This window comes from Rhineura floridana, chromosome 4, assembly GCF_030035675.1.
Source record: "Rhineura floridana isolate rRhiFlo1 chromosome 4, rRhiFlo1.hap2, whole genome shotgun sequence".
NCBI lineage: Eukaryota > Metazoa > Chordata > Lepidosauria > Squamata > Rhineuridae > Rhineura > Rhineura floridana.
In genome coordinates, this window is record NC_084483.1 from 70,572,758 (window position 1) to 70,593,311 (window position 20,554).

Genomic DNA, 20,554 nt, shown 5'->3' on the forward strand with positions numbered 1-20,554 from the left:
GAGAGGAGTAAACACAAGTTCCTTGAAAATAAAAATGTCATGTAAACAAATATAAAAGACCGCTCTAAATCTTTCTCCAAGTGTTAAACGGTATACAAATCTAATCTAACAAATTCATATTTCATTGCTTTTGTTGCAATGAAGAAAGCATGTTCATTTTCACACAAATAAAAGTTTAGTGCTGCAGCAAGTCATTTGTCCCTCTGACATGTTATGAGTGCTCTGACATACCATAAGTCTGTGCATCATAGGATTCACTGCCTTGTTTAATGTGCTTAAATGCATCGGCTTCTCCCATGTTTTGTTTCGGCTGATCAGTCTGCTCTGCTTCACTGCTGGATTCTACGGTTCTCAAACGCTTGTGAACTCGTTGACTGTGATCTCCTGTTGAGCGCTCATTGTCAGCTTGGCCAGGTTTTCTCTTAAAACTCTGAAAAATGGGAAAGTACAGCCATGTCATTTCAGTGATGTTCAACAAAACCAGACTCAGATTCAGAAGCTTCTTCAGATTCAGAGGAAGAACCAGACCAGACCCAACCAAGCTGATGACATGAAAAACCCTGCTGGATGAAACCAAAGGCCTATCTAGTCCAGTATTTTATTCTCACAGTAGCCAATTAGATGTCTACTGAAAAGGCCACAAGCAGGACGAGTGCAACAACTACCTCTGATACTGGAAGTAATATAGCCATATGCCAGGTTTCTGAATTTTTTTTAAAAAAAACCCTGCATGAAACTTTGCATTTACATATGTATTTCTAAATGGAATTTCTCTCAAAATACCCATTTTAAAATGCACTTTGATGCTTTTTTGAGCTGAGAACATTCAGGAAGAACAAAGGCTGGTGGCTAAGTTCTGATCAAGTGTTAATCTGACAGGGAACAGATCAGGTCAGTTGTTTTACTTTTTTTAACACACACACAAAAATAAAAGACCTGTGTATTTTTTCTGCTTTGTTTCTCAGAAGCCAGTCGTGCCATTAACTCAGATTCATGTCCTTCTGATTGATTTGCATCAGCAGCTCCACTTCCATGCTCCTGAAAAAAAGCAAGAAAAAGCACCAAAATAAGATTTCTGCTAAGACACAGCACACACAGTTCTAACTTAAATCATCTAATTGCAGTGTCTTCAGAACACAGAGGTATGCTATACTACCGTTTTGGGAAGAAACCAATGTGTCAGTACCAATGTTGTGCAGAAAATCCCAATGCTAATTAGTGAAATGAATGATCAAAATATATTTTGACCAGAGAGTTGAGGAAATCCTTGTGGAATCTGCATCTAACAGAAGAGGAAAGGCATTTTTTGCTGATGCCCCTTTCCCCCCTATAGCTCTTAGCACCTCAAATGCTGGCACTGGAGATTTGAGGACCCCTCCAGAATAGGGTGGAAAGTGGCACAGGGGTTAGTAGTTCTATTCCTGGGCAAGGAAGGGAAGGAATGGAGAAGGAGTCACTCAGCTAGGTACACTGTACAAAGGTTAGTCATATGATCTCATTTGTCCTGAGTGGTAGGAAGAGTCAACACAACTTGGATGCTCCCTGCACACCGGACTAAGAACAAGGTGGAAGGTGGCAGGAGAGCTGCAAAGGCAAGGGCAAATTAGCAAAACTGATTGGTGCCTTCTATTAGTGGAGGTATTCACTGGATAGTTCTTCCATGAGCACACCACCACCAGTTAAGATTGCACCCAAAGGCAGGTATTCCTATTCTAAAAATATTTACCTTGCAGCAGGTCCTACTGCATTTTTTTTAAAAAAGGGATCAACACACATTCTCATGACCCCAGGCACTTACTGCCCAAGACTGCTCAATACTGACAGTCAACACGTAAATTGTTCTCTCCTAGTATGAAACACCACCAGAAAATTTCCAAATGGGACCTACAATTTGTGCACATAACAATCAATTAGGCAACTATTGTACTGTGTAAATGAAGCACAGAGAAGTGGCCTATGGCTTAGGCAGTCCAGCTGTTGAGACGGGGTAGGGATGAAGACTGTTGTGCATCCCAAAATCAGAGTGTGTTGTATTTATACAGAGAAAAAATAGCAGCAATGACGACCCTGAAGGTAAGTGCTTTCAAAGTTTTTTTTAAGGCATCGTGGCATATTTCCATTTCACCTCTTTTGCTTGGTCCTTTTCAGAAGCAGTACCAGCCAGTTCTACCGCGCTATCACTCTGCAGGTTCTCGTCTCCTGTCTGCCCATACGTTTCATGTTCCATTCTCTCTACAGCATCAGGTAACTGCTCATCCTTGTCAGGATTACTGATATCCTCCTCTTCCTAAAGCAATTAACAGATAGGTCACAGCATTAACACTCTAAATCACGAGGAGTGTTTGAGGGAGGGATAAGCAGAACCAGCTTTGTACTACACAAGATTTACTCGCTCTTTGAGAAATCAGAGTGTTAACACTATCATTTGCTGGGAGTTTTAGCCTTAAGTTGCATTAACACCTCCACATAGACCAGTGGTTCCCAACCTGGGGGCCGTGACCCTCATGGGGAACGCGAAGTAATCCAGAGGGGGCTGCGAACAGTAAAGAAATGAATTATTTATTGATTATTTTTAAAAAAGTCTTCACTCCCTGGACAGTCTGCTCCCCACTGCTGTTGCAGATGACACCTCCCCCCTACTCCAAAACAAGAGGGGAGGACTTTTGCTGATGCACCAGAGCATCTTTCAGACATCTGCCTATAAAATACATGGCAGACGCCAAAGGAGGCTGAGGGTGGAGATACCGGAAGAGGGGTCTACTATCATTGGTTCCTCCTTGCACTGCTGCTGCTGCTGACACCCTTACTCAGAACGAGAGGAGAGGGCTTTCTGCGGAGCAAGAAGAAGCAAGGCTGCAGGGAAAGGCTGTTTTCCTCCTTCCTTCCTGAAAGGCAGCCTGCCTCTCTAGAGGGAGGGGGTCATGGAATTTGTTGAGCTTATAAAGGGGGTCCCATACTCATAAAGGTTGGGAACCACTGACATAGACTAAGGAGGTATATGAAGATGTATTCTTTATATGCCTCCTTAATGGGACAAAAATCACATCAGGGAAGCCACTTAACTCTATGTAATCACCATTAATAAAGTAATAAGTGAAACCTGAGGATTAAGGCCTTGATCTGCAGCAGGGATGCCTCTTTCTCTCTCTTCTTCAGGGGATTCTTTGGGGTTTTCTGTTGGTGCCTCCTCTTCTTCATCTATGTTTGCATCTGTGTTTTCTTCTTCTTTTGTTTCCTCTTCCATTTCCTCTTCTCCTTCACCTTTTTCTTCAGAGGAATCTTTCTCAGCTTGCTCAGGATCTTGATCATCTTCATCTGTACCTCCAGAATCCTTCTCCTTCATTTCTTTTTCATCTACATCCATTGTTTTCTCTTCTATCTCAAAAGGATTTTCTCCTAATGTAATACAAAAGACATGCATTTCAGAAGGCAAGCAAAATCCTGCCCCCCACCCCCTCAGTAGGCAGTACTAAGATTATTAGACAATCTTTAAAATGAAAAGGTAAAATCAAAATCTATTGTACATTTAAACGTGAAACTTTCCCTTGCCACAGCTTAAACTGTCCATATATTAATGTACTACAGTAATGAAGTGTTTGCATTATGTTCTTTTCAAAGTGCACCCCTCTCTGATTTCAATCTTGGAAATCATTCACCAATTCTATGAAAGAGATAACATTTGTTATACATACAAATCAATGTTTGTGATACTAAACACCATAAAGTATGAAGGATGCACATAGACACTCAAGAGACAAATGGTGGGTGTACACCATGGAACCATAATTAGCCCACTCCTCTTTGGTCCAGAGATTAATAGGACCCCTTCATATCCCGAGGGGTTTACAGTCTAAACAGGCAGCAAGTCTTTAATTCAGCAAATGCGCACTAACAATGTGACAGCCATAGCCAGTTCTAATGATCAATCCCTGGTGTCAAAGCTAACCAGACTGAGAATGCTCAAACAAGAACGTTATTCGCCATTCAGACTGTTTTTCATTCAGTACTTAATTTTGTTGTTTATATTGTTAATTTATAATCTTAAAGAGACTGTGACAAGACACACAGGCAAGGAGATAATTTCTAAGGAATTTGGAGCTAGGGCTTTTTAGGTTTTGACCAAGACACTGAGAACAGAGAGTCTATGAAAAAGGAAGAGCATTGATATAAATGACCCAAGTCCACCAGGAAGTGAGACAGAACTGGTAGGCGCTTCCTACGTTTTGAAGGCAATTTTAAACTCCAAATCTGAATGGAAAAGGCAGCAATCTTCTTTCCACACAGAGCTGGCCGAAATCCTTCCTCAATGCAAGTGCAACCAAGCATAGCAATTAATTCACAAACTTCCAACAGCTCTGATCAGAAAGGGCAGAACTCTAGTGACAGAAAGTCCTTGTTTTCCCCAAACCACAGGTCCTACTATTTTCTGCATTCAGATCCCCAATTATGGTTAGACACTCAACAGGCACCACAAATACATATTTTTTGCTTCTTTGTATCTGCTGCCAAAGAAATATTTTGCCAGCCATACCTTCTTCTTCTTCATCGTCTTTGTCATCCTTGTCTCCATTCTCTAAATTCAGGTCCTGAGGAAGATCCAACGCTTCAGCTTCAGTTTGTTTCTCTTGATTTCTGTGATAGGGATCTACCTCATTCTCATCATATTCACGCTGTTAAGTAGAAGTAAGCAGCACATCATGCGAGGAATGGAGATGAGAAACAGTGGGTAAAAACAGTTTACCGACTCTTGAAGTTACCTTTTCACCAACCCAAATAGAAAGAGGATAGCAGACTTCATTAAGGACCCATATTTTCCTATGGAAGAATGAAAGCTGTTCTCCATCTCTACAGAAATATCCACCTTAAGGGAAAAAAGCATCCTGAGGCCTGCACAGCTACCACCAAGCAATTCCAACAAGGAAAAAAGAGGGGAAACAGCAGAAGAAGCCAATGTGGCTTTACTGAAAGCTTAGATATGACCTGAAAACAAAAGAGGAGACATACAGGAAGTGGAAAGAAGGCCAGGCCACAAAGGAAGAGTACAGGCAGGCATCATGGAATTGCAGGGATGGTGTCAGGAAGGCTAAAGCTGAGAATGAGCTGAGATTAGCGAGGATGCTAAAAGCAAAAAAAAAAGCTTTCTTCAGGTATGTCCATAGTAAAAGACAGAGAAAAGAAATGGTGGCACAGCTACTCAATGAGAATGGCAAAATGTTAACAGATGACAAAGAAAAGGCAAAAGTCCTCAATTCCTACTTTGGCTCAGTCTTCTCCCAAAAAAGGATCTGTGACCCTCCCGGAAAACATGAAGTAGAAGGGGCAGGATTAGAGCTTGAGATTGATAGACAAATGGTCAAGGAATACCTAATCACTTTGAACAAGTTCAAATCGGCAGGGCCCGATCAACTGCATCCTAGAGTATTGAAGGAACTGGCTGAAGAACTCTCAGAACCGCTGTCTATTATCTTTGTGAAATCATGGAGGACTGGTGAAGTGCCGGATGACTGGATGAGAGCTAATGTCCCTATCTTCAAAAAAGGCAAAAAGGAGGAACCAGGGAACTACAGACCAGTCAGCCTAACATCAATCCCTGGAAAAACCCTGGAGCAGATTATGAAGCAGTCAATCTGTAAGCACCTTGAAAACTATGCAGTGATTACTAGGAGCCAACATGGATTTATGAAGAACAAATACTGCCAAACTAATATTATCTCATTTTTTGACCGGGTAACCTCCCTTGTAGACTGTGGGAATGCGGTGGACATAATATACCTCGACTTCAGCAAAGCTTTTGACAAAGTGCCCCATGATATTCTGATTAGCAAGCTAGCTAATTGTGGGCTGGATGGAACAACTATCAGGTGGATCCACAGTTGGCTCCAGAATCGTACTCAAAGAGTGCTTATCAATGGCTCCTTCTCAAACTGGGCAGAAGTGATGAGTGGGGTACCACAGGGCTCGGTCCTGGGCCCAGTGCTCCTCAACATTTTTATTAACGACTTGGATGAGGAGGTACAGAGCCGGCTTATCAAATTTACAGATGATACAAAATTGCGAGGCACAGCTAATACCGTGGAAGACAGAAAGAAAATTCAAAGGGACCTTGATAGGCTGGAGACTTGGGCTGAAAACAACAGAATGAAATTCAACAGGGATAAATGCAAAGTTCTACACTTAGGAAAAAGAAACCAAATACACAGTTATAAGATGGGGGATACTTGGCTCAGCAATACGACATGTGAGAAGGACCTTGGCATTGTTGTTGATCACAAGCTGAATATGAACCAAAAGTGTGATGTGGCTGCAAAAAAGGCAAATGCTATATTAGGCTGCATTAACAGAAGTATAGTTTCCAAATCGCGTGAAGTATTAGTTGCCCTCTATTCAGCACTGGTTAGGCCTCATCTTGAATACTGCATACAGTTCTGGTTTCCGCAGTTCAAGAAGGATGCAGACAAACTGGAACAGGTTCAGAGGAGGGCAACAAGGATCATCAGGGGACTGGAAACAAAGCCCTATGAGGAGAGACTGAAAGAACTGGGCATGTTTACTCTGGAGAAGAGAAGACGGAGGGGAGATATGATAGCACTCTTCAAGTACATGAAAGGTTGTCACATAGAGGAGGGCTGGGATCTCTTCCCGGTAGTCTGAGTGCAGGACACAAAATAATGGGCTCAAGTTGCAGGAAGCCAGATTTTGACTGGACATCAGGAAAAACTTCCTAACTGTTAAGAGATATACGACAATGGAATCAATTACCTAGAGAGGTAGTGGGCTCTCCGACACTGAAGACATTCAAGAGGCCGCTGGACAGCCATCTGTCAGGAATGCTTCGATTTGGATTCCTGCATTGTGCAGGGGGTTGGACTTGATGGCCTTATAGGCCCCTTCCAACTCTACTATTCTATGATCTCTTTTCAGCTTTGACAAGGTCCTTTTATATTAATGTGAACTTTGAACTGGGTAAAGGCCATAATCTTTACAGACAATGGGTTGTATCTCGCCAAATCCTATTCAGACTAGACCCAATAAAATTAAGGGCCTTAAGTTAGTCATGCCAATTAATTTCAATGGGTCTCCTCTGAGTAGGCCCAGTATTAGATACAACCCTGCATCAAATTTTGCAACTGTCGCTTGGTCACCAGAACACTAAAAGTGTGTCAATAATTAATAATGGCAGAATCTTGGACTTTTGTAGAATGTGCAAACCACACAACATTTGTAATGGATGTGCTTTTCTGGCTAATATATATGCAGGACTGTCTTATAATTTAATACTATATTGAATCTCTTCCACACACACAAAAACCAGTTTGACAGGAGATTACCAGCATATTTCTTCAGTTTTTGAGTTATTTTCCTCTGTAACCATTTCCTCTTGTTTCTGTCCACCTTGCAAATCATGGCCAAGTTAAGAAGCAACCAAATATTAAAAAATAGCCCTGACTGGATAGTTAAAGATAGGCACTGCATGTGAAACAAACCTTCCTGAGATGCTTTACATCAGGGTTGGGAACCTGTGGCTCCCCAGGGCTTGTTGAACTTCAACTCCCATCAACCTCAGCCAGCCTAGTCAATGGCCAGGCATGATGGGAGTTGTAGTATAACATCCATTCCTATCTGCAGGGTCACTTTTAGAGACTAGTATGGGGACTGCCTAGTATAGGGATCCTCTAGCACTATGCTATTGGGTTCCACAAGATACCTTCTTGCTCCCGAGTGTGTTTTAACATCTATATGAAGGCACCGAGCGTGGTCATTAGGAGACTTGGGACAAAGTGTCATCAGTATGTTGATGCACAAACACAAAGGAGAGGGCCCTCAAATACACAAAAACCACAGACAAATTCAATGGGACCCGTGAACAATAAAAGAAATAGTGGGTGTTATTACTGGAAACAGCAAAACAATATACAGCAACAGTAAAACGTAAAACAGGTGAAATATGTGTTGCAGTATGTGTTCAAGAAGTTCAGCTGAAATAAATGGTAGTTACATACATGTAGCTTTAACACAGAACTGCTGCGAACTCTCATTACCTCATCTATTTGCTCATGGATTTTCTCTTTGGTTTCACCTTCATCTGCTTGCTTCTCTTTTTCTTCATCTTTGGGAGATTTCTTATCATTTTTATTGTCTACATCCATATTGTCATCTTTTGCCACAAGTTCTGAATCACCCTAAGTTGTTCAAGGGAAATATCCATAGAATCACTGGATTGTACATCCAACCACCATTGAAGAACAAATTGTAAATTGTTTTTTAAAAAATGTGTTTTTAAATTTGTATATTTGCTTTTAATGTTTTTAATTGTTGTAACTGCCCAGATAGCTTCGGCTATGGGGCAGTATATAAAAGTAATAATTAACAAACAAACAAACAAACAAACAAACAAACAAACACATACATTCAGTTCTACTGACTCCAACTTAATTAAGATCAAACCACGTTAAACATTCAACATGTTTTGAGCCAAATGCCTATTTTATCAAAACGCTCTAGTTTACACTAAATGCAGCAGCACACTAACACACACAGATGTTTTGTATAGCCCAGTGCTTTATTCACAGCAATCATGCGAAGAGTGGCTCTGGCTGTGCACAGTTGCTTAGAAGCTTAATTAAGCCAGGGGTCCCAGAGATGTTCAAGTGCATAATGTAACTGATACTATATGTGTTTGCTTTAAGATAGGGATAGCCAATATGGTGCCCTCCAGATGTAGCTGGACTACAACTTTCATCGTTTCTGACCTCTGGCTATGCTGGTTGGGACTGATGGGAGTTCTAGTCCAATAGCATCTGGAGGCCACCATGTTGTCTACCCCTGCTCTAAGAAATACCAATTTACTTGAGGAAACATGGTTGCAGTGTAACACATTTTAGTTTTCAAAATTAAAAACAAATTCACTAAAAACATATGCCCGATCAATGTATATTAGACAACAGTTAAATTTTAATAGGAAAAGATGTAAAGTTTGTATTATAAAAAAGGTTAAAATCTGATATATATTGTTTTCTGTTGGCAAAGAAAGGAATAGAATTAGTAGGTGTTTTTATTTGTTATATGTCAATCTATTTATTATTTTATTTATTTATTTATTGCATTTATATACCACCTCATAGCCGAAGCTCTCTGGGTGATTTACAACCATTAAAAACATTAAAAACAAGCATACAAATTGTAAAGGCCTTATTAACGTTTAAGGAATGTCTTGAGCAAATTAAGGAATTGACTCAGGAAGAATAATTTCTGTTTTATAATGTCAGAGTTCTTTTTCTTTAAAGAACTCCGACATTATAAAACAGAAATTTAAACCCTACCAAATTAAAACCCATAAAAAGCGATAGGCAAGTTAAAAACACATGTAACCCATACTTATGGATATGTGATATAGAATTCAGTATGTATAAATGATGTTCATGGGGTGAAAAAGCATATAGCAAACCTGAAACAATGTAAATTTCAGACTAATACTATTATGAAGTAGAATAATGCACCAGGTCCTGAGCATACAGGATGCTATTAAAAAATCTGTAAGATCTATATATGCTCTCTAAATATTAAGAAAGCTCCCACTGCTTCCCATAGGGAAGCAGCTGCCTAAAACTAGGGATACAACATGAAAGGTCCTGTATATTTGGTAGCCCTTGTTGATATGTACACCTTCAGAAGTGGTCATGTTTGGAGCACTGCCTCCCCAACCACTCTCTATGGGTGGCAAGCTGAATATGGGGAGAGGGATCTTCTGAAAGGCAAAGAGCATACCATAGAACTAGCTAGCTCCTTGCTTTAATTTTATGAAATTCAACCCAGCCTGTGGTTTCGGAATAATCCCATTATAAAAAGCAATTTCACATATTGTCAGTAACAAGCATCTCACAATATGTTCAAGTAATAAAACAGAAGGTCTGGCCAAAAGGTTCAAGGAAAATAGCAAAAATTCAACTGCTCTGGGTTTGTCCTACGCTCATCTGTCTATTTAGGGCACACGTAATTTGATTTTCAATTTGTGTAATATTTCCTTAAGTGGATGATAATAAAGAAAAATGAATTGGCAAAAAAGAATACAAATCATAAAAGCAACAGAGAAGCAAAAAATGGAGACACTCATATCTTATTTCATATACCATGCAATTAAACAGTTGTACAATACTTTCTCATCAGAGAACACATTCATTTCTGTTTTTACCTCATCCATTCCTGGTCCAGTTTCTGTTACACTACCCTCATTATCACTCTCATCGTCGCCGTCGTCATCCTCCTCCTCTCCCCAAAGCCTCTCATCCAATTTGTCAGCTTCCGCATCTCCAAGATTTCCCATCTGCTTGTCTACCTCTTCATCAGATTTTTCATCATCATCTGTGTAAGGTAACACAGCTAATTTTTCAACATCTTTTCTATAAGGTGTCATAGCCCAATACACATGGCACACATAGACATTTGCAAACTTTAAAAATGCTCATTTAGAAATGTTGCAATTAAGACTTTCCTGAATTTTTCCCTCTGAAAGGCAATAAAATGCGGTTGCTTCCAGTTCAGGAAGAGCTGCTAAAACAGAAACCTCACGAGGATTAATTTAACAGGAGAGCAGCAGCATTACTATTTTCATGATATTGAACTTTGGCTGCAATCCAACAGACATTTACCTGGCAGTATGTCCCACTGAACCCAATGGAGCTTACTTCTGAAGAGACATGTATTGGATTGCAGCCTTAGTTTTCCCACATTTTGCCAGAGATGGTCATGAAGCTACTGGAGTCACATTTTATGCTAATTTTGTGCAGGTACTTCCAGTTCGATTGCATGTCAGTGTTTGCAGGAATAAAACACAAAGAACATGTTTAGGGTTTCCACCAACAAGACAGACAAGTGAAACCGACGAGTGTCATACCACAAGACACACACCTTGCTTTTCTTGCTCCCCATCGTAGGTTTTTCCTTCAAAATCATCTGACATTTCAACTGCATTATCCTCTCCTTCAATATCTGGTTTCGATTCTGGGTCTTCATTCTCTTTTTCTTGCCCCTTTTGGTAAGTGTCTTCTACCTGAGATATTTAAACAACAATTTATTCTGGGTTTTTAAAGAAACATTAGCTTCATCCTCTCCATTATCTCAGTAACACAACATAATATTATTGCAGAATCAACATCTAACTCCCCCGCTGCCCCAATCAGAAAGAGAGAACTGGTTTAAGAACCCAAGGGGTTTTTTTCCTTTGGAGTAGCAGCTGACTGTCCGTAGGGGGACAAGAAAAGTTACTATGAAACCCATTAAACTATATGAAAGCAATTGAACTGTTAACACACACACACACTCTACAAACAAGACCTGAATCGTAGCTGCTCTGGAGCCACTGCCAATCTAGATTACACATACCTGGTCTTCATTTTCTATCTTGTCACTCACATCCTTTTTGCCTTCCCCTTCTCCAATGCCACCTCCTTCATAATCATGGAATTCTGTTCCTCCTTCTCCTGCAGCATCTTCCATTAGCTCTTTTGGTAAACAAAACCCCTAAAATATATATATATATATAAAAAAATCATTTGAACAGATTTTAGCACTCACTAAAATTAATCCATAGAATGGTAATTCTTCACATACTACTACTACTGTCATGAAATTGTAGCATGGTTCAGAATGGTTACTGTAACATGGCTCTGATGCAGAGTTGTGGGGATTTCCTCTTGGGAGGAGATGGGCCTCTGTGTGAGTGGAAAGCGTTATGCTTCATTGCTCAGCTGCAACCAATTAAGAGGCTTGAAGAGCAGCACCTGGTTATCTCTGTTATCTGCTGGGAGCCTGGTACTCAAGGTCAAGCAGGCCTGAGAAGAGTTGCGATCAGGGGGAAAGGAAGGGGCTTGCTAGGCACAAAAACTGAAGAAGCTTTGGGAAGCATTACCTCATTAGAAAGCCCCAATTGGCTAAATTACTGTGAACTGTTGCTAGGGATTTTTCTTTAAGTATAAGGGGTGAAACCTATAGCTTTGTTCCTCTGGGTTCCATCTGGACGGGTGGTTACCTGTGTGGCGTTCCACTGCCTTCACTACCCAACTTATGGCCTATCTGGGGAGAGGTGAGATTTACAACAAGGTAACAGAGATGGCGCTTGTCTAATATTTAAAGGTGTTGAAAGGATAACAGAGATGGGGCCTGTCTAATATTTAAGGGTAGGTGCCACTACACTAAAGGCCCACTTCCTACGTTGTGCGGAACGGACCTCCTGATAAGATGGTATCTGCAGGAGGCCCTCACCTGCAGAGCATAGTGACTGACTTGGGTATATAAAGGGTAAGACGATATTTCAGTTATCCTGGTCCCAAGCTGCAAAGGGCTTTTCACACCAAAACCAGAACCTTGAACTTGGCCCGGTAGCTAATGAACAGATATATCACAGACAGACAGACAAGAGAGAACCCTAATAAAAAAAAGGTTTTGTAGAATTAAAGATAGACGTTCATTCAACTAACTGATATAAACACATGGGAATCCTTCCCACTTCTGTTGGAGCTTTTTAAAAAGGTTATTCACAACTCCAAATATCTTCAAATTCCATCCCCTTCCCCAAATCCACTAAAAAGGTAAACTAGAATTTCTTACCTTTAGGGCCAGTTCAGTAAAGATGTTAGCTAGAACAGAAAGCAATTTCCCAGTGCTCCTATGTGTGGCCAAGGAAACAGTGAAGTAGAAGAGGATAATATTGGAATAATTGTAAAGTATTGGCATTAGACGCACCAGCAAGTGGCAGGATTGATTGAAAAGCTGTGGACATAAAGAAATCCAATGTACATTAAAAATGTGTTTTTGTCAAGACAGAAATTTATGTTTAAAGTCTCCTCCAGCTAGACAAAAACTTGAATAGCAAAGACATTCCAGCTGATGAATTTTACCTTGCATTTGTATGCAGTGTAATCTTCACCATAGGATTTTAGACGCTCCAGGAGTTCTGAAATTACTGATATTATTTTCTGTACATGCAAAGAATTCACATCTGCACAAATGTCTTCATCCAAGAGTTTAGTTAAATGTCCTGCCTTGAGCCTGTCAACAGAGGGTTCTTCCCCTTGAGTAAGGAGAACAAAAAGAAAAGATCAAAACCATGTTTTAACTGGTTCCCCAAATAGACCAGAAATCAATCAATTATCATTTCTAAGGTTATCACAGTATTTTTATCATCATCATCATCTGCTTTAAATGGAAGTAGCTAAGCAGTGTACAGTAAAATCAATAGATAAAATACAAGACAGATTAAAATACAAATCACAAATCCCAATTACGGATATATATCTTACTATATAATATTTTTCTAAGTGTTCACGAGTAGTGTGACACTGTAAGGCAGGGCAGCAGAGCATGAGGCACCTGGCGGTGGGCAAACAGGGTGGAAGCTGTGCTGGCTAAGAATGCTGACGACCTGTGTGCAGGGGGAGGGAGGGAGGGGAGCGCTGGCAACCTGTGTAGAGAGCGCTGGCAACAGTAGGCAGGGTTGGCAAGCAAAGCGAGCAGGGTGAGCCCCTAGTATGTGTATGAACTCGAAGGGCAATGATTTTAAAAAATATCGGATTTTTTAAATTTGGATTTCAAAATTCTAATTATATTCTATGAATATGTTAACAGCAGTTTATGGAGATTGGAGATAACCTGGGCCACATTCACGCTGTACATCTATTTTACTATTATTCCACTTAAAACAGTCATGCCTTCCCCCAAAGAATCCTGGGAAGTGTAGTTTGTGAAGGGTGCTGAGAGTTGTTAGACGACTCCTACTCTCCTCAGAGAACTACAGTTCCCAGTTTTCTGCGAAGAAGGACTGACTGTTAAACCACACTGAGAATGGTAGTTCTGTGATTAGAATATTGTACCGTAATCATTATATTTGTTTAGCAATATGCCATTACAAACACAGATCATTCAAAATTGAGATACAAATTTAGCTCTTAAAATTTCCTGTCTGCCAGCACAAATAAGGAAACACACACAGAGATATAATTTTCCTTGTCCAATAGCAAAAAGCACACAAACTCACATGGTGTAACAAATTTTTTCCTACAACTGAGACAGGTATTTCACACAAGGATCTTCGTACAGTAGGGCCCCGCTTCTCAGTGCCCTGCTTTTTGGTGTTCCGCTAATATGGCGCCAGCGGGGTGATCAGCTGGAGGGGGGGCTGGAGCTTCCTGCACTCCAGCCAATCGCGCCGGAGCAGGGGAAAATCAGCTGTAGCGTGCTGCAGCTGATCTTCTCCTCTTCTGGCGCGATCAGGCTCTTGCTCGAGCTGATCGCGCCCGAGGAGGGGAAGATCTAATCTTCTCCTCCTCTGGTGTGATCAGCGGGTTAGGTTCCAGACCCCAGCACTACAGCTGATCTGCTTTTGGTGGTTTTTGCTTTTTGGCAGGGGTCTGGAACCTAACCTGCCATATGAGTGGGGCCCTACTTTATAAAGGATACTGGGTAATAAAATGAACAACATCCTCTATAGCTCTCAACAAGGAAGACAAAGATGAAAAAGAAGATTGAGTTAACTGTACCACCTAATATTTTAAGTTTCTCATGTTGACTTGGCTGAATTAATTGAGCAGATGGAGCTGGTACATCTCCTGAATAACTTTACATGTTCATTCTGCTTTAGTACTAAAATGACCAAATTGTCATCCCATTTTTTGATGAAAATTAATCTGAAAACAATTCAGAATAATGAAACATGCATCTCTGAATATGAATTAAGGTTATACAGTCGGGCCCCGCTTGTTGGCATTCCACTAATACGGCGGTGCCAGTGGGGCGATCAGCTGTAGCGCAGGGAGCTCCTACTGGGAAGAAGGGTAGGTTATAAATCTAATAAATAAAATAATAATAAAAATAAAAATAAAGGAGGATACAAAGCAGTGCCGGTGAGGACCATGGCCTGGAGAGAAGGGATGTGGCTGGAGAGGGGTGTGCGGTGAAGACAGCCCTAAGGGCCAGATAGAGTGGCCTGGAGGGCTGCATTTGGCCCTCCAGGCCTGAGGTTCCCACCCCTGTACTAGAACAGAGGGCATGTTGCAGGGTCCACAACGATGGACAGGGCTCCTGAGACAAATGAGATGATGGCCCTTCCTATCCTGTCATTTGATAGTGAGACAAGGGCCTGGCACTATTGCCAGTTCTCTCCACTGGAAAATTCCCCAGAGTATTAAGGAATCGTTTGCATCCCACAAGTTTCTGGGGGCAGACCATGTGAATAGGCCCTCCACCCTTGTAGGAGATAGTCACAGTGAGTCCTGCTTCACCAGGAAATTGTCTGACCATAGCAACCATATTTAGACTACCCATCTCTGCCTCTGAAGCAAATACTTTTTGATTGATTGATATCCCGCCCTTCCTCCCAGCCGGAGCCCAGGGCGGCAAAATCCCTTGAACACACTCCAGTCTGTACTGGTGCACCGCCGAGTAACCAGTTATTATTATTCATTACATTTATCAGTCACTTATTATAAAAGAAAAAAGTCTCAAAGTGGCCTGACAAAGTTTAACACAACACAATTTAAAACCAGCAAAATTTAAAACAATGAACAATATAAAATACATAAAATGGTCATCCAGCAACATTTAAGGACAAGCTCTGCTCATTACAAGGCATGTTCTACTCTGTGTGTGTTGGGCCCCTGACAACGTGAGACAGCTCCAAAGTTGCCATGAAAGCAAAGATGTCCCAAGCCAGCTCAGTGGAAGAGGCCTCAGCATGGACACTGAAATCACCCGGAACCAAAGTTCTGGGTTTTTCTAACCCTTCTGAGACAACTCCTCCAGCTCTGTTAGGGAGGCTGTGATGCAGCAGGATGGACAATAGATCGCAAGCATCCCTGATCTGTCTTTCTGATTCCACAACCGATACAGTCCCACTAGGTCTGCTCCAAGATGCAGGGGTTTCCTGGTAAGTGAGATGGGAGTTTCTACAGATCACAGCAAAATCCCCCCCAACCCACTCCAGTCTGTACTGTTGCACCGCCGAGTAACCAGGCAGGTCAGAGCTATATCAGATACACTCTGTCCAGCTCACACACCCACGTCTTGGTGATGATACTACATTGCACCTCTTACCCATGATCAAGTAATGAATGAATGAATGAATACGTGTTGTGTATTGACCTGAACACCCTCCGTTCCCCCAAAAAATACATTCTCCCCAGCACATTTCAAAACCTAGTATCAGACCACTGCACACATCCATGTAATAGGCCCAAGTGAGGTCAAAATATTAAAACAGAAGACATTAAGCCACACACCACTGCAGCACCAACCCTAATCAAACTTCACTTCTCTCTCTCACTCACTTAGGCTGCGAGTCTCGCCCTCTCCTGGAGAGACACATTCTAAAACCCAATAGGCTGTTGGCGTGAAAGACCACTTCCTGCAATTCCCGTAATACACAGCCAGATACCAATTTCCTTCCCATCCCAAGGGCAAAGAAAAAAACTATTTGCTTTATCCACCAAAACCAATAAGGGGGTGGTGCCTCATGGGGACCCCATAGTGGCATCCCCTCTGGTGTCACCCCTCTGGGGTTGACCTAGAGGCTGCGCCTTGCACTGCTGTCGCATCTGCTCTTATGAAGTCCTTGGGCTAGCCCAGACTGTATATATGTTTATGTTCAGTTGCAGAAAGGGAGTATGTTTGGAAGTATAAAGAGTGCATCAAAGAAAAAGACTCACCATCCTCCTTCAGAGAGGTATCGTTCTCTTTTTCGTTTTTTCTTTCTACCAAACACTGTATTGCACTCAGGATAGCTTGGATTGCAAGTTCTATTTGTTCCGAGAAGAGTTCTACGAATCCATCATCTGATTTTTGGTGCCCTTTGGAAATATAGTAGAATGTTAACAGGTAACACACTTGATTTCTACAGTAGCCAATAAATAACATCACACAGAGAGAGCACAGTTCCAGCCACAAGAGCAAATCAAACTTTATCAAACAAAGCACACGGCTGAAATAAGGAAAACTCTTTAAGACTTCAGTATTGTGTTTTGGACTTGGTAAACCAGTGTTTCCCAAACTTCTTTAATACTTGTCCTGGTTTAAAATTTGAGGCACACATTACCCCAAGAGGTATATATGCATTGCCTCAGTTACCTCACCAACCAAAAAAATGACATCTGCCTTGCAAGTGGAAGATGGTATAAATAATACTGGCTCCCAGCATCTACCCACCCTTTGCCTAGTCAGGGCTCAGGAGTGGAATTGCACTTTCAGGCAGTGCTCCTGCTGCTAGGGTTTTCCCCAAGACAAATCAACTGTAGTACAGGTCAAATCAATGAACCATGGTGCATCCTTAATTCCCTTGTAATGCCAGCACTGTTTGGGGTGGGGGAACAATGCTTCACTTAGTCCAGTTCATCTTATGATACACAAGCACGACTCGGCTAAAGACATGCTATATGTAAAAAAAGGCCAGTTTTGAATGAGAAAGGGAGCCCTAACCACTTTGTAGTATTAGCATATAGGAACAGAGCTCCCAAAAGATATAGAATGACAACTAGTGAGAAAAACTAAAAGCCAAATCCCAGAAGTACCTCTGCTGGCTCGTGCAGATGCCAAGACTTGACATGCAACATTATAAAAAAAAGTTCAACTTCGATGTGATAAAATTAAACATTTAGATATTATTATTATTAATTACATTTGTATACCGCCCCATAGCCGAAGCTCTTTGGGCGGTTTACAACAATTAAAAACATTAAAAACAAATATACAAATATAAAACACTTAGTTAAATAAAAATTTAAAAACACATGCAAAAATGCCTGGGAGAAGAGGAAAGTCAGTTTTCAAAGGAAGTTCAAAACATGGGTCAGTTTTGTATCTCCAACAAGATAAGGCACATGCAATATAATTTCTCCCTTAAATCTGATTCACTGCTTATTAAAGAAACCAGCACTGGAGCTTGCTATACTCTTACACTTACACAGGACTGTCTCTTTGAACTCTGCTAGATTTGGTTCTCAGTAAACATTCATAGGATGAACAAATTATGATCTAATTTTAGTCACAGAAGCAAACATCCATCAGTGATGAGAGAATAATACTTAAACAAATCCACTGTTTTATTGATTAGAAGTGGAAAAGGATATTTACCATTACAATGTGAAATTGAACTGAAGAGTTGCGTCTTCCAGATAGCAAAGTCATCTACACTTTTATTAATTTCTCCTTGGATGTATACAAGACTTCTAATTAATGCCATCCGTGAGGCAGCTTGATTGACTTCCATCTCAGGCAGGACAAACAAAGACTCTATATCCTGCAGCTGGGTTGAAACCTTCAACAAACATTCTATCCCTGATGAGCACACTTCAAAGCTTTTCCTATAAGATGACAGAAATTGCAGCTCATTTAAAACAGAACCACATCTTAACCTAAACATTTGCTTTTAAGAAATAGGAAGTTTGGATTAACACAAAACACTATTTCTATTGCAGTTGCTGAGAACTGGAAAACCAAAGGGAAGTTACTATTAGATCTAATTGTGATACTATTTTTTAACATCTATGTTTTTACCAGAAGATCTGGAAGATCACTTGCATGAGTGGAAAAGCATTTCAGCTTATGCAAGGTAGAGCTGTTGAATTCCTTTAATTTACTCATCCTGCTGCACCCATGCTCCACCGCTACAATATTTAAACCACATGCTTAAGTGGCAGTTGCATAATATTTAACTTACAGCATTTGCAATATAATAGCTTGTTGTATTTCGATTCTGTATAAATTTGCTATTTTGATTCTGTACAAGTCTCACACGTTATTTATTATGCATTTTATTCAATTCCAAGCATATTAAGAACATAAGAACATAAGAAGAGCCTGCTGGATCAGGCCAGTGGCCCATCTAGTCCAGCATCCTGTTCTCACAGTGGCCAACCAGGTGCCTGGGGGAAGCCCGCAAGCAGGACCCGAGTGCAAGAACACTCTCCCCTCCTGAGGCTTCCGCCAACTGGTTTTCAGAAGCATGCTGCCTCTGACTAGGGTGGCAGAGCACAGCCATCATGGCTAGTAGCCATTGTTAGCCCTGTCCTCCATGAATTTGTCTAAGCTTCTTTTAAAGCCATCCAAGCTGGTGGCCATTACTGCATCTTGTGGGAGCAAATTCCATAGTTTAACTATGCGCTGAGTAAAGAAGTACTTCCTTTTGTCTGTCCTGAATCTTCCAACATTCAGCTTCTTTGAATGTCCACGAGTTCTAGTATTATGAGAGAGGGAGAAGAACTTTTTTCTATCCACTTTCTCAATGCCATGCATAATTTTATACACTTCTATCATGTCTCCTCTGACCCGCCTTTTCTCTAAACTAAAAAGCCCCAAATGCTGCAACCTTTCCTCGTAAGGGAGTCGCTCCATCCCCTTGATCATTCTGGTTGCCCTCTTCTGAACCTTTTCCAACTCTAGAATATCCTTTTTGAGATGAGGCGACCAGAACTGTACACAGTATTCCAAATGCGGCCGCACCATAGATTTATACAACGGCATTATGATATCGGCTGTTTTATTTTCAATACCTTTCCTAATTATTGCTAGCATGGAATTTGCCTTTTTCACAGCTGCCGCACACTGGGTCGACATTTTCATCGTGCTGTCCACTACAACCCCGAGGTCTCTCTCCTGGTCGGTCACCGCCAGTTCAGACCCCATGAGCGTATATGTGAAATTCAGATTGTTTGCTCCAATATGCATAATTTTACACTTGTTTATATTGAATTGCATTTGCCATTTTTCTGCCCATTCACTCAGTTTGGAGAGGTCTTTTTGGAGCTCTTCGCAATCCCTTTTTGTTTTAACAACCCTGAACAATTTAGTGTCATCAGCAAACTTGGCCACTTCACTGCTCACTCCTAATTCTAGGTCATTAATGAACAAGTTGAAAAGTACAGGTCCCAATACCGATCCTTGAGGGACTCCACTTTCTACAGCCCTCCATTGGGAGAACTGTCCGTTGATTCCTACTCTCTGCTTTCTGCTTCTTAACCAATTCCTTATCCACAAGAGGACCTCTCCTCTTATTCCATGACTGCTAAGCTTCCTCAGAAGTCTTTGGTGAGGTACCTTGTCAAACGCTTTTTGAAAGTCTAAGTACACTATGTCCACTGGATCACCTCTATCTATATGCTTGTTGACACTCTCAAAGAATTCTAATAGGTTACTGAGACAGGACTTTCCCTTGCAGAAGCCATGCTGGCTCTGCTTCAGCAAGGCTTGTTCTTCTATGTGCTTGGTTAATCTAGCTTTAATAATATTTTCTACCAGTTTTCCAGGGACAGAAGTTAAGCTAACTGGCCTGTAATTTCCGGGATCCCCTCTGGATCCCTTTTTGAAGATTGGTGTTACATTTGCCACTTTCCAGTCCTCAGGCACGGAGGAGGACCCGAGGGACAAGTTACATATTTTAGTTAGCAGATCAGCAATTTCACCTTTGAGTTCTTTGAGAACTCTCAGGTGGATGCCATCCGGGCCCGGTGATTTGTCAGTTTTTATATTGTCCATTAAGCTTAGAACTTCCTCTCTCGTTACCACTATTTGTCTT

The 20,554-nt window shown here is 41.1% G+C and overlaps 1 protein-coding gene across 3 annotated transcripts in view; it reads right to left on the reverse strand.

Moving 5' to 3' along the window:
- Window positions 1-20,554, reverse strand: part of MDN1 (midasin AAA ATPase 1) — a 174,778-nt gene that overhangs the window by 22,143 nt on the left and 132,081 nt on the right. For 2 of the 3 annotated variants that reach the window (XM_061623331.1, XM_061623330.1), the window contains exons 80-92: window positions 18,115-18,344; window positions 16,695-16,835; window positions 12,894-13,066; window positions 12,604-12,765; window positions 11,380-11,517; window positions 10,906-11,047; window positions 10,190-10,359; window positions 8,040-8,180; window positions 4,532-4,670; window positions 3,077-3,396; window positions 2,126-2,287; window positions 937-1,038; window positions 232-430 (exon numbers count right to left, since the gene is read on the reverse strand). In XM_061623331.1, coding sequence (XP_061479315.1) covers window positions 232-430; window positions 937-1,038; window positions 2,126-2,287; window positions 3,077-3,396; window positions 4,532-4,670; window positions 8,040-8,180; window positions 10,190-10,359; window positions 10,906-11,047; window positions 11,380-11,517; window positions 12,604-12,765; window positions 12,894-13,066; window positions 16,695-16,835; window positions 18,115-18,344 — 2,219 coding nt within the window. The remainder of the gene's footprint in view (window positions 1-231; window positions 431-936; window positions 1,039-2,125; window positions 2,288-3,076; window positions 3,397-4,531; window positions 4,671-8,039; window positions 8,181-10,189; window positions 10,360-10,905; window positions 11,048-11,379; window positions 11,518-12,603; window positions 12,766-12,893; window positions 13,067-16,694; window positions 16,836-18,114; window positions 18,345-20,554) is intronic. The other variant, XM_061623332.1, reaches the window with a different exon arrangement.